The sequence below is a fragment of the Hypanus sabinus genome, chromosome 25, assembly GCF_030144855.1.
Source record: "Hypanus sabinus isolate sHypSab1 chromosome 25, sHypSab1.hap1, whole genome shotgun sequence".
In the NCBI taxonomy this organism is placed as follows: Eukaryota; Metazoa; Chordata; class Chondrichthyes; order Myliobatiformes; family Dasyatidae; genus Hypanus; species Hypanus sabinus.
Window position 1 is genome coordinate 1,081,344 of NC_082730.1, and position 13,884 is coordinate 1,095,227.

General features: G+C 45.5%; 1 protein-coding gene across 1 annotated transcript in view; it reads left to right on the forward strand.

Moving 5' to 3' along the window:
- Positions 1-9,636: 9,636 nt before the first annotated feature.
- LOC132380918 (junctional adhesion molecule A-like) overlaps positions 9,637-13,884 on the forward strand; it is a 29,003-nt gene continuing 24,755 nt past the window's right edge. Inside the window, exon 1 of the mRNA XM_059949862.1 lies at positions 9,637-9,785. Within this exon, the coding sequence (XP_059805845.1) occupies positions 9,701-9,785 (85 nt within the window). The 5' untranslated portion in view covers positions 9,637-9,700. The remainder of the gene's footprint in view (positions 9,786-13,884) is intronic.

The window sequence follows — 13,884 nt, forward strand, 5'->3', positions numbered from 1 at the left end:
AACATAAAATTATGAAAGTGATTAAAAGTTGTTTCCACTGGTAGGTGAGACTAGAATGAGGGGACATAGCCTCAAGATTCAGGGGAGTAGATTTAGGATGGAGATTAGGAGGATCTGCTTTTCCCAAAGAGTGGTAAGTATGTGGAATTCTCTGCCCAATGAAGTAGTGGAGGCTACTTCAGTAAATATATTTAAGATAGCTTTTTGCATAATAGGGGAAATAACTGAAATGACTTTATTTCTTACATCCTTCATGAGAAGTAACGTTAAGTCTCTGTCTAAATGTGTAATGTGCAATCATAGTAACTTATAATAAATAGAACAGTCAATGTAACATAGAAATACACTCAAATCAGCACGAGTTAATCTGGCAGAAGAATCTGTCCCAGAGCTTGTTGGTCCTGGCTTTTATGCTGTGGTTCCACTTCCCGGATGGTAGGAGCAGGAATAGATTTTGGTTGGGGTCCACAATGATTCTTCCGGTCCTTTTTTCAAACCTATCTTTGTAAGTGTTCTGAATCATGGGAAGTTCACAGCTACAGATGCATCGGGCTGTCTGCACCACTCTCTGCAGAGTCTTGCGATTAAGGGAGATACAGTTCCCATACCAGGCAGTGATGCAGCCAGTCAAGATGCTCTTAATTGTGCCCCTGTAGAAAGTTCTTAGGATTTGGAGGCCCATACCAAACTTCTTCAACTGTCTAAGGTGAAAGAAGCACTGTTGTGCCTTTTTCACTATACAGCTGGTGTGTGCAGACCGCTGAGGTCCTCGGTGATGTGGATGCTGAGGAACTTAAAGCTGTTCACCCTCTCAACCCCAGATCCATGACATCAATAGTGGTTAGCCTGTCTATATGCCTCCTGTAATCCACCCCTCACCCACACACCAGGGACAAATAACCAACTGATCTGAATGGTTTTTTGATGTGTGAGGTTACCTGGGGGATTCCCACACGGAGAGGGCATAGATCAGGAGGTGCTTCTGGAGGTTTGCTATGGTACAAATCAATTGAAGGTTCAAGATTCAAGATTGTCTAGTGTTATTTCCAGTACACACGTACAAAGGAGAATGAAATAATTGTTATTCCTTTTCCAATGCAGCACAAAAACCACTCACGCAATGAAATAAAGAACACCATAAGAATAAGTACATAAGATGGCTTATTTACATAGATTGATTGTATGTCCATAAAGTGATACTAGGTACGGGAGTGTCTCTACATTAGGAAATGATAAAGTGGTTGTGGTCAGGGGCGTGGCATGGTGGGGTGGGTCAGCGGGGGGAGGTGTTGATCAGCCTTACTGCTTGGGAAAAGTAACTGTTTTTGAGTCTGGTGTTATTGAGACATTGATGCTACGTAGCCTTCTCCCTGATGAGAGTGGGAGAAACAGTCTATGAGTAGGGTGGTGGGATATTGCTGGCCGTTATCTGGCATCTTTCTGTATATAACTCCTGTCTCAGGGTGACCTGGATACCTCTCACTGCTACAACAGGTCAACAACTGATGCTACCTCACTGGCTCTAAACTCTACATATATTCTTGATGGACTTCTCAAATTTTTTTCCAGTCCTGGCCCAAAACATTGACTGTTTACTCTTTTCCATAGATGCTGTCTGGCCTGCTGAGTTCATTCAGCATTTTGTGTTTGTTGTTGCGGATTTCATCACCTGCAGATTTTTCTCAGTCTCAGATTTTGTCTGCTGGTGCTGCTCTGGAGAGCCTGCTGACGCACACCAGTGTTAAAGATGGAGCAATGAAGGCAAGGGGCTGGTGTTGTGTTGACTTCTTCTTGTGTGAAATCAGGTTTGCAGGTTCAGTGAGTGGAGAGGGAAAGCACTCACTACCAGTAAGTAAGTTAATTACTTACAGGACACTAAACATTCAGTAAACCCTTCAAGTTACTCCCAGTTACAGAGGATTCAGGTTAATTGGGACACACCAGGACCACCAATATATTAGAGCTGTCCACTTATTGAAGTTTTATGGAAATAGTTAAAAGGAAAAAAAAGACAAGCTGCTTCTTAACTGAGTAACAATTTATGTATTTAAATAAAACAGAGAACAAACTTGAACACTATCAATAGTACTATACAATAAAACTATGTAGTTATTGTCAGAGGAATTTATTCTATATATGCTGACTCATTCTTTTGATTGATTGTAAATGAAGAAAATCAGTGCAGATAGTTGTCTGCCTTCAGAAAATGCTTTTGATGATTGCATCCTTCAAATCTTTATTTTAATTTTAACATTCAAGATGATTGTCACTATCATAGTTCCTAACTTGTTGAAGTAGTGAAATTGTTCCTGGTGTCTTCAGGACTGAATGCTTGAAACCACAGTGTGCAAAACAGTTCTGAATTGTCTTATTTTTTATTACTTGCCAACTATCAGTGACAATAATCACTGCTTCTTGAACACAAACTCATGTAAGTGATACTATTTAAGCACTATGTAGTGTTTAACAGCAACTGACACTAGTTAGAAAATGTTTGGCAAGTCTCCTGGCTCAACTAAACAGCATAGTGTCCAAAATAAATGCAGGGAATCCCAGTTATTTTCTTGATTTCTTCTTCTTCTCTAAGAGTTGTCCAGATAAGGGGCTGCCCTGATTAACCAATGGCCCAATTAACTCGAGTCCTCTGCTCTGATGTATAGTGCACACTTGGGCCCTCTCTCACTGCAGCACACATCCACTGTTCCTGTGGCACCAGTGGCAACCCTGTCCATTAATGGTCCAGAGAGAAAAAAAGAGACCAGGTGCCTTTAGCAGACTAGATATATACACTACTGGCGCCATGACATCAGCCAGCACCTTGGCACCAAACGGTAGCCAGTGGAAAGGCTGCAATGCTCCTTATACAGGCCGATCCCTAACTAGCATGGGGGAGTGGCTTTCGATGAACAGGTAGGAATGACACTTAGTGCAACACACCAGCCCAGAAAAGCCACAACACTGTGATGCTCAGCCTGCAGACTAGTATAATCAGTGTGAGCACCCCATCATAACTACGCACTAAACACAACACTATGATACCCAGAATTACCAGTTTACGAGCTGCTGTCCAGTTACTTACAGAAGTCCACCAAACTCCTGACTTACAGACCTCCCCCTAGGGTATAGTGGTAATGGAGCTGGCCTCCTGCTTCCCTGATCTTATTTACTGACTGTTGGATATGATCAGTCGGGTAAGTAATGTTCCCCATACTCATTGAGGATGTTGGTGCAGCTCTCCTGACCAATCATAACACAGGTGCCACCTTTCTCCACGAACAGGTAATCCAAGGCCATTCCATTTTGCAAGGGCACCATTCAAATAGCCATCATCTCAGCTGACACTCTGGTTAGTGCATCCTCTGTATCCTGGAGTGTTATGGCCATCTCATTGGCCAGTGTTTCCAACACAGAGGCCATGCACATCAGTTCCCAGGATAGGCTGGCCACATCATACAGAACCTTTCTACTTCTGTGATGCTCCTTTTACTGTGCCAATCCTCATGGGCAGGGTACTCATCCAGGCTATTGAGGCGCTGTACGTATGGTGTACATTGCTGTCAGTGGGATGAGTTGCAGTGTAAAACGGAGAGAAAATCAAAGAGTGATGAATACAGGATTGAAGGTGTTATATTTGAATGCACACTGTATACAGAATAAGGTAGATGAACTCATAGTGCAGTTAAAAACTGGCAGGTATGACATTGTGAGTCATGGATAAAAGATTATAGTTAGGAGCTTAACATCCAAGGATACATGTTGTATCAGAAGGACAGATAGGCAGAGGGAGTGGGATGGCCTTGTTGGTAAAAAATTAAATCAAAGGTTCAAAGGTTCATTTTATTATCAAAGTACGCATGTACAACTCTGATACTGATCTACTCCAGATAGCCATAAAATACAGAAAGACTGCGGGTGTCGATGAAAGAAATGATATCAAATCTCCCCCACCGGCACAAAAAAGAAAAAAAACAGAACTCGGGGCCCCAAAATTCCCCCTCCCTGAAGCAAAAAACTGCAACAAAGCAAGCACCGACCCTCTCACTCGCAGAAAAGAACAACAGCAGTAGCACCAAACCCCCAACCCTTCCACCCCCTAAATCCCACCTGCTATTCGGCCACAAGAAAGAAAACACCTAAAAACTTAAGGAAATCAATGTTGAATACAGTCCAATAATCACATGAATCTCAGAATATGGGAAATGTGTTTTCCTCTGCATACGAGGAGGGCAGCTGCACAAACTCAGTCCTTCCGAAAAGAGTGACCACCAACCCGGGTCCGAACGTTGCTGATCGGGGGCTGAATGCCACCAACCCGGGTCCTTAGAAAGTGGTGACATGAGTTGGAAGATATTGAATCATTGTGGGTAGAGTTAAGAAAATGCAATGGTAAAAAGACCCTGATAAGAATTATATAAGGGCTCCTGCACAGTGGGCAGGATGTGGGCTACAAATTACAACAGGAGATAGAAAAGGCATGTGAAAAGGGTTACTGTTCTTTCCATGGATGCTGCTCGACCTGCTGAGTCCCTCCAGTGTGTTGTATATGTCAAAAGGGCAATGTTGCGATTATTATGTGAGATTTCAGTATGCGGATTGGGAAAATTAGGTTGGTGCTGGATCCCAAGAGAGAGAATTTGTAAGATGCCTAGAAGGTGGTTTTTATGAGCAGCTTTTGGTTGAGCCCACTAGGGGAAATGTGATTCTGCATGGATTTGATACAGGAGCTTGAGGTAAAGGAACTCTCAGGTCCAATGATCATAAGTGATAGAATTCACTCTGCAATTTGAAAGGGTTAAGCTAAAGTCAGATGTATCAGTATTTCAATGGAGTAAAGGGAATTACAGAGGCATGAAAGAGGAGCTGGGAAAAGTTGATTGGAAGGGGACATTAGCAGGAATGATGCCAGGGCAGCAATGGCTGGAGTTTCTGGGAGTTTTTTGGAAGGCACAAGATAAATACGTCTCAAAGAAGGAGTATTGGAAAGGCAGGATGATGTGGCTGACAAGGGAAGTCAAAGCCAACATAAAAGCAAAAGAGAGGGCGTATTATAGAGCAAAAATTAATGGGAAGTTACAGGATTGGGAAACTCAGGTATGAACAGAAGGAAACTAAAAAAGTGATAAAGGAGGAAAAGATTAAATATGAAGTTTGTAGGCAGCAGTTGATCCCAGGGGATCATGGATGTAGACTAATGAGACTACATTAGTCTCAACGTCACTGATGTAGTCCAAGGGAAGGGCAAGTGCCAATACAGTTTGGCACCAGTGTCATTGCAGAGGTTGCCAGAGTGAAGTTGTAAACAACATCAAACTACCTTCGGGATCCTGGCTCCAGATTTTCCTTGGGGTTTACTCCCGAAACCTTTCCTACAGGTGGGTATAGCCGCAAGGCAGCGGAGGTTTAAAATCAGTTTTCCTTCTCTTAAGCGGGCTGCCATCCAAGGCTAACGAGCCCCACCTGCTCAAACGTAAGAAGGTAAGCTAGCCAATAGTATCAAAGAAGGTACCAGAAGTTTTTCAGAAATATAAAGACTAAAAGTAACGCAAGAGTAGATATTGGACCTCTGGAAAATGATGTCGGTGAGATGGTAATGGGGGATGAGGAAATGGCAGATGAATTAAAGAAGTATCTTGCATCAGTCTTCACAGTGGAAGACAGTAGCAGTATCCTGGCAGGTTGAGAGAGTCAAGGGGCAGAAGCGAGTGCAGTTCCTATTACCAGAAAGAAGGTGCTTGAGAAGCTGAAAGGTCTGAAGGTAGATAAGTCACCTGGACCAGATGGAATACACCCCAGGGTTCTAAAAGAGGTAACTAAAGATATTGTGGAGGCATTAGAAATGATCTTTCAAGAAGCAATAGATTCTGGTGTGGCTCCAGATGACTGGAAAATTGCAAGTGTCACTCCACTCTTCAAGAAGGGAGAGAGACAGAAGAAAGGGAATTATAGACCAGTTACTTGATGTCCGTGGTTGGGAAGATGTTGGAATCCATTATTAAAGATGAAGTTTTGGGGTACTTGGAGGAATATGATTAAATAGGCCATAGTCAGTGTGGTTTTCTTAAGGGAAAATCTTGCCTGACACATCTGTGGAATTTTTTGAGGAAATATCAAACAGGATAGACAAAGGAGAATCTGTGGATGTTGAGTACTTGGATTTTCAGAAAGCCTTTGTTAATGCATCACAAATGAGGTGCTAACAATATAAAGGCCCACAGTATTACAGGAAAGATATCAGCATTGATAGAGCATCAGCTGATTAGCAGGAGACAAAGAGTGGGAAAAAAAGGAGCCTTTTCTGATTGGCTGCCGGTGACTAGTGGAGTTCTGTAGGCTGCTTCTTTTTACATTGTATATCAATGATTTGGATGATAAAATTGATGGCTTTGAGGCCAAATTTGCAGATGATACAAAAGTAGATGGAGGAGTAGGTAGTGTCGAGGAAGCTACAGAAGAATTTACACAGATTGAGAGAATGGGCAAAGAAGTGGCGGAAGGAATACAGTGCCAGGAAGTGTACGGTCATGTACTTTGGTAGCAGGAATAAAAGGCTAGACTATTTTCAAAACAGAGAGAAAATTCAAAAGTCGGAAGTGCAAAGGGACTTGGGACTAGGGACTCGTGCAGGATTCCCTAAGGATTAATTTGCAGGTTGAGTCTGTGTGAGGAAAGCAAATACGATGTTAACATTCATTTCAAGAGGACTAGAATATAGAAGTAAGGATCATAATGTTGAGGCTTTATAAGGCACTGGTGACTTATACTCATAATACTGGTGGTGTATTGTGAGCAGATTTTGGCCTCTTTGAAAGGATGTGCTGACATTGGAGAGGGCTTGGAGGAGGTTCATGGGAATGAAAGGGTTAACATATGAGGATAGATTGATGGCTCTGGGCTTGTACTTACTGGAATTCAGAAGAATGATGGGGGAGTCTCACTGAAACCTTTTGAAAGTTGAAAGGCCTCAATAGAGTGGATGTGGAGAGGATGTTTTCTATTATGGGGTAGATTTGAGGATGAGAATATCAGAGCAAGGATGTGATGCTGAGGCTTTATAATACCTTGGTCAGACTGCATTTAGCATATTGTTATCTGAAAAAGGATGAGCTGGCATACCCAATTTCCCCTCGGGATCAATAAAGCATGTTTGTCTGTCTGTCTGAAGAATGTCCAGGGTGGTTGATGAGAATGTTTCTGGGATTGAAAGGCTTAAGGCCTGGACTCACTGGAGTTTAGAAGAATGGGAAGGGGGGAAGATCATATTGAAACTGATTGAATATTAAAAGGCTGACATAGAATGGATGTGGAGAAAATGTTTCCTATAGTGGGGGAGTCTAGGACTAGGGGGCACAGCCTCAGAATGGAGGTGCATCCATTCAGAACAGAGATGACGGGGAATTTCTTCAGTAGAAGGTGGTGAGTCAATAGGTATATTTAAAGCAGAGGTTGATAGGTTCTTGATTAGTCAGGGCATCAAAGGCAATGGGGAGAAGGCAGGAGAGAGATAATAAATCAGCCAGTGGAATGGTGGAGCAGATTCGAAGGGCTGAGTGGCCTAATTCGGTCCTATTTCTTATGCTTTTATGGTCTTAAATGTAGACAGGGTCCCTAGAGGAAGCTCGATTCACGGGGTGGGGGGGAGGGGTCTTTGTGGGAAAAGGTGGCCGAAGGGAGAGAGATCCTCAGTAGGTCAGGCAGCATCTATAGAAAAGAATAAACTGTCGACATTTTGGGCCAAGACGTTTCCATAGATGCTGCCTGATCTGCTGAGTTCCTCCAGCATTTTGTGTGTGTTACTTTGATTTCCAGCACCTGCAGAATTTCTCGTTTCATCAGAAGTTTTCTGATGACTCTGCCATAGTTGGATGCATCAGCAAGGGAGATGAGGTGGAGTACAGGGCTACGGTGGGAAACTTTGTCACATGGTGCGAGCAGAATCATCTGCAGCTTAATGTGAAAAAGACTAAGGAGCTGGTGGTGGACCTGGGGAGGGCTATGGCACCGGTGACCCCTGTTTCCATCCAAGGGGTCAGTGTGGACATGGTGGAGGATTACAAATACCTGGGGATATGAATTGACAATAAACTGGACTGGTCAAAGAACACTGAGGCTGTCTACAAGAAGGGTCAGAGCCGTCTCTATTTCTTGAGGAGACTGAGGTCCTTTAACATCTGCCGGATGATGCTGAGGATGCTCTACGAGTCTGTGGTGGCCAGTGCTATCATGTTTGCTGTTGTGTGCTGGGGCAGCAGGCTGAGGGTAGCAGACACCAACAGAATCAACAAACTCATTCGTAAGGCCAGTGATGTTGTGGGGGTGGAACTGGACTCTCTGACGGTGGTGTCTGAAAAGAGGATGCTGTCCAAGTTGTATGCCATCTTGGACAATAACTCCCATCCACTCCATAATGTACTGGTTAGGCACAGGAGTACGTTCAGCCAGAGACTCATTCCATGGAGATGCAACACTGAGCGTCACAGGAAGTCATTCCTGCCTGTGGCCATCAAACTTTACAACTCCTCCCTCGGAGTGTCAGACACCCTGAGCCAGTAGACTGGTCCCGGACTTATTTCCACTTGACATAATTTACTTATTATTATTTATGGTTTTATATTGCTATATTTCTTCACTATTCTTGGTTGGTGCGGCTGTAACGAAACCCAATTTCCCCTCAGGATCAATAAAATATGTCTGTCTGTCCGTTTGTAGAGGGTGTGTCGGTGGAAGGAGTGCAAAACAACAGGGGAGTGGATTAGCTCGAACGAAAACTCCTTCGTTCACCCGTCCTCTTCCCCTTTCTCACCCTCCTCTGTCTATGACCAACGCATTATTTGCAACTTCAAAAATAGACTTTATTCATGATATCAAACATACTACGAAACCTTTCACTCCGACAGTCATCTGCACAATCCAGCGGTAATGCTAATACACACACAAAATGCTGGAGGAACTCAGCAGACCAGGCAGCATCTATGGAAAAGAGAACAGTCGACGTTTCAGGCTGAAAACAGGATTGTATGTTTGTGTGTGTGTGTTGTTCCGATTTCCAGCACCTGCAGATTTTCTCTTGTTTATGTAATGCCAATATGTTTTATCTGGTCTCTGTTTAACCAATCACCGACTCGGATCCATTTAAAACACTTTTACTTTGTTCATCTAACCAATCAGAGGACGGAACTACAAAAAAAACATTTATCCAATAGCTTTGGAAACCCTATTTTTCATCGAGCGGCCTTGTTGTTGATTGATGACCATTTAAACCAGTCACTTTTGCGTTTTCTGTGACGCCTTAACGAACAACAAACCAATCAGTCACTACACGAAATCCAATTCACTTCCAGCCTTTTAGTTGACTGTCGGACTATTGTCTAATTAATATTAACAGTTTGTACAGTGAAACTAATAGTTCAGAAGTATTAATTCAACATATTCATACTTCGAAGCCTCCGCTGAGAAGTAGTGTTGCGTATCCAATCAACATCGTGCACTCGCCTCTGTTCAATCACAAGGACCAATCAAGAGGCTCATCCTTCATCTGAGTCTCAGATTGCTTTGCCAATAGCCCTGGGTGTCTAGGAGGCGTGCGATGAGAAAACAGACATGCAGTGGAGCCAGCGAATGGGAGATGACGATGTAATTCACCTGGGGAATGGGGCGCGGCCTGTGCCAGGTGTAGTTTGTGGGGAGACGGGTTGCGGAAGCCATGTCCAGGAGGAAAGTTATGCAATTTGTTTGTAACAAGATGGCTTCTTACTGGGTCTGCCTACTGGCACTGCTCAGTGGACGAGGTGAGGTTCTGTTGGGATCAAGAGCTGTAGGGATATGATTCTGCAGGAATTAGAACTGTGGGTGCAGAGAACGACCTGTACTGGGCTTAGGGGCTGTGGACTTTAGGGGATGGTCTGTACTGCGATCGGGTCAGTGGGGTGTAGCGGGTCGGTCTGTACTGGGATCGGGCTGTGATGTGTAGAGGGTCGGTCTGTACTGCAATCATGGGCGGTGGGCTGTAGGGAACGGTCTGGACTGGGCTCAGAGGCTGTAGGGTGTAGAGTATGGTCCGTACTAGGATCAGGAACTGTGGGGTGTAGAGGGTCGTCTTTACTGCGATCGGGGCTGTGGGGTGTAGAGGGTCGGTTTGTACTGCGATCGGGGCAGTGGGGTGTAGAGGGTCGGTTTGTACTGGGATCAGGGGCTGTGGGGTGTAGAGGGTCGGTTTGTACTGGGATCAGGGGCTGTGGGGTGTAGAGGGTCGGTTTGTACTGAGATCGGGGCAGTGGGGTGTAGAGGGTCGGTTTGTACTGAGATCGGGGCTGTGGAGTGTAGAGGATGGTCTGTACTGAGATCGGGGCTGTGGAGTGTAGAGGATGGTCTGTACTGAGATCGGGGCTGTGGGGTGTAGAGGGTCGGTCTGTACTGAGATCGGGGCTGTGGGGTGTAGAGGGTCGGTCTGTACTGAGATCGGGGCTGTGGGGTGTAGAGGGTCGGTCTGTACTGAGATCGGGGCTGTGGGGTGTAGAGGGTCGGTTTGTACTGGGATCAGGGGTTGTGGGGTGTTGAGGGTCGGTTTGTACTGCGATCGGGGCTGTGGGGTGTAGAGGATGGTCTGTACTGAGATCGGGGCTGTGGAGTGTAGAGGATGGTCTGTACTGGGATCAGGGGTTGTGGGGTGTTGAGGGTCGGTTTGTACTGGGATCAGGGGTTGTGGGGTGTTGAGGGTCGGTTTGTACTGCGATCGGGGCTGTGGGGTGTAGAGGATGGTCTGTACTGGGATCAGGGGTTGTGGGGTGTAGAGGATGGTCTGTACTGGGATCAGGGGTTGTGGGGTGTAGAGGATGGTCTGTACTGAGATCGGGCTGTGATGTGTAGGGGACGATCTGTAATGAGATAAGAGGCTGTGGGTTGTAGGGGGACAGTCAAGGATCAGGGGCTGTGGGGTGTAGAGGATGGTCTGTACTGGGATCTGTGTGTGTGTGGTCGGTCCAGGTCCATTGGTCCGGCTAGGTTTGTATGTGTAGTGTTGGTTTCGAGGATGACGTGATTCCTGTGCAGGAAGTGTTTCAGAAATTAAGTTAATCAGTTCCAGTTTCGGTGACCGGTCACATTGTGTGGTGACTTCAGTTTCTGGGGTGGGGTGGGGAGGGAATAAAGATGAGTGGAGGAAGAAGGTACTGCTGGACAGAGGGAGGGCTGTCTGTTCCCAATATCCACAAGGATTTTTCTCAGCCAGGTACCAGGAGAATGTGAGATTACAAGGCTGGAGGCTGAGATCTCAAATGGCTGTCTGGTTCATAGTACATTTCAAAAGTGCTTCCTGGATTTTGATTATCCCTCTCTTTTACGTAGAGACCGTTTCTGTTGTGTCTCTCACCATCTCCGTCTCCCACACTCTATTTCTCACTGTCTCTCTGCTGCCTGTCCATCTCTATCCTTTTTGTTCCTAATGCTCTCTCTTTCCTGTCCCATTCTCCTCTCCCTCTCCCACCTGTCCTGCGTGCATGCCCTCTCCCCTCTCCCCCCCCCATCCCATTCTCTCTCTTTTCCAGGATCTCTGAATCCTTTCACTCCCAACAGACACAACCCCTTCCCATTCACTCTCTCCATCCACACTCCCAAAAGACAAAACCATTTCCCATTCACTCTCCCCAAACCGACTCCCGACAGCCATAACTCCTTCCCATCACTCTCCCCCATCCACACTCCCAACAGACACAACCCTTCCCATTCACTTCCACTGTGTACACTCCCAACAGGCACAATCCATTCATTTTCACTCTCCCAATCCACATTCCCAACAGACACAACCCCTTCCCATTCACTCTCTCCATCTGCACTCCCAACAGACACAACCCCTTCCCATTCACTCTCTCCATCTGTACTCCCAACAGACACAACCTTCCCATTCACTTCCACTGTCCCCAACAGGCACAATCCATTCATTTTCACTCTCCCAATCCACATTCCCAAGGGACACAACCCTTTCTCATTCACTCTGCCCATTGCCACTCCCAACTGACCCAACCCCTACCCATTCACTCTCTCCATCTGCACTCCCAAAAGACACATCTTCTTCCCATTCACTCTCTCCATCTGTACTCCCAACAGACACAACCCCTTCCCATTCACTCTCTCCATCTGCACTCCCAACAGACACAACCCCTTCCCATTCACTCTCTCCATCTGTACTCCCAACAGACACAACCCCTTCACATTCAATCTCTCAATCTGTACTCCCAACAGAGACACCCTCTTCCCATTCACTCTCCCCATCTGCACTCCCAACAGACACAACCCCTTCACATTCAATCTCTCAATCTGTACTCCCAACAGACACACCCTCTTCCCATTCACTCTCCCCATCTGCAGTCATGTTCCCAACATCATCCCGTTCACTCTCCCTACCTGCACTCCCAGGCACAAACCCTTCCTGTTCATTCTCCTCAACCACACTCCCAACAGACCCAACACCTTCCAGTTCACTCTCCCTAACCCCACTCCCAATGGACACTACCCCTTCCTATTCACTCCTGCTGTCCACACTCCTAATGGGACCTAACCCCTTCCCATTCACTCTCTCAATCCGCACTCCCAACAGATACAACCCCTTCCCATTCACTCCCAATGGACACAACCCCTTCCTGTTCACTTGCCCCACCTGCACTCCCAGCAAATATAATCCCAATCCCATTCTCTCCCCCATCCACACTGCCAGTGAGACCCAACCCCTTCCCATTCACTCTCCACATCCTCACTCCCAACGAGACCCAGTCCTTTCCTATTCACTCTCCACATCTGTACACCCAACATATATAACCCTTCTCCCATTCACTCTCCCCATCTGTACTCCCATTTATAGATTAGGAGAGATAAGACTTTTGGGGAAAGTTTAAATTAGAATCGCTGGGGGTGGGAACCGAACTGAAGAGACAGAGGAAGGGGTAGTTGACTTGTACATTAGAGAAAGCTTGGAGACAGTGCAAGAGGGAGGTGATAGAGAAGGGATACTCTCAGACCGATGGTTTGAGATGTGTCTGTTTTAATGCAAGAAGCATCATGAACATGAACAAAGCGGATGAACTTAGAGTCTGTTTATGTACTTGGAGCTATGATGTTGTGGTCATTACAGAGGCTTGGATGGCTCAGGGGCTTGAATGGTTACTTAGAGTGCCAGGATTTAGAAAGGACAGGGAGGGAGGCAAAAGAGGTGGAGGTATGGAACTGCTGATCAGCGATAGTGCAAAAAAGGAGGAAGAAATGGAGGGATTGTCTGTGTAGTCTCTGTGGATGGAAGTTAGAAACAGGAAGGGATCAATAACTCCACTGAGTGTTTTTTTATAGATGACCCAATAATAACAGGAACATCAAGGAGCAGATAGGGAGACAGATTCTGGAAAGGTGTTATAATAGCAGGGTTGTCATGGTGGGAGATTTTAATTTCCCAAATATTGATTGGCATCTCCCTAGAGCAAGGGGTTTAGATGGGGTGGAGTTTGTTAGGTGTGTTCAGGAAGGTTTCCTGACCCAATATGTAAATAAGTCTACAAGAGGAGAGGCTGTACTTGATCTGGTATTGGGAAATGAACCTGGTCAGGTGTCAGGTCTCTCAGTGGGAGAGCATTTTGGAGATAGTGATCACAAGTCTATCTCCTTTACCATAGCATTGGAGAGGAAGAGGAACAGACAAGCTAGGAAAGTGTTTAATTGGAGTAATGGGAAACGTAAGGCTATCAGGCAGGAATTTGTAAGCATAAATTGGGAACAGATGTTCTCAGGGAAATGTATGGAAGAAATGTGGCAAATGTTAAGGGGATATTTGTGAGGCGTTCTGCATAGGTTCATTCCAGTGAGAATGGGAAAGGATGGTACGGTACAGGAGCCTTGGTGGACGAA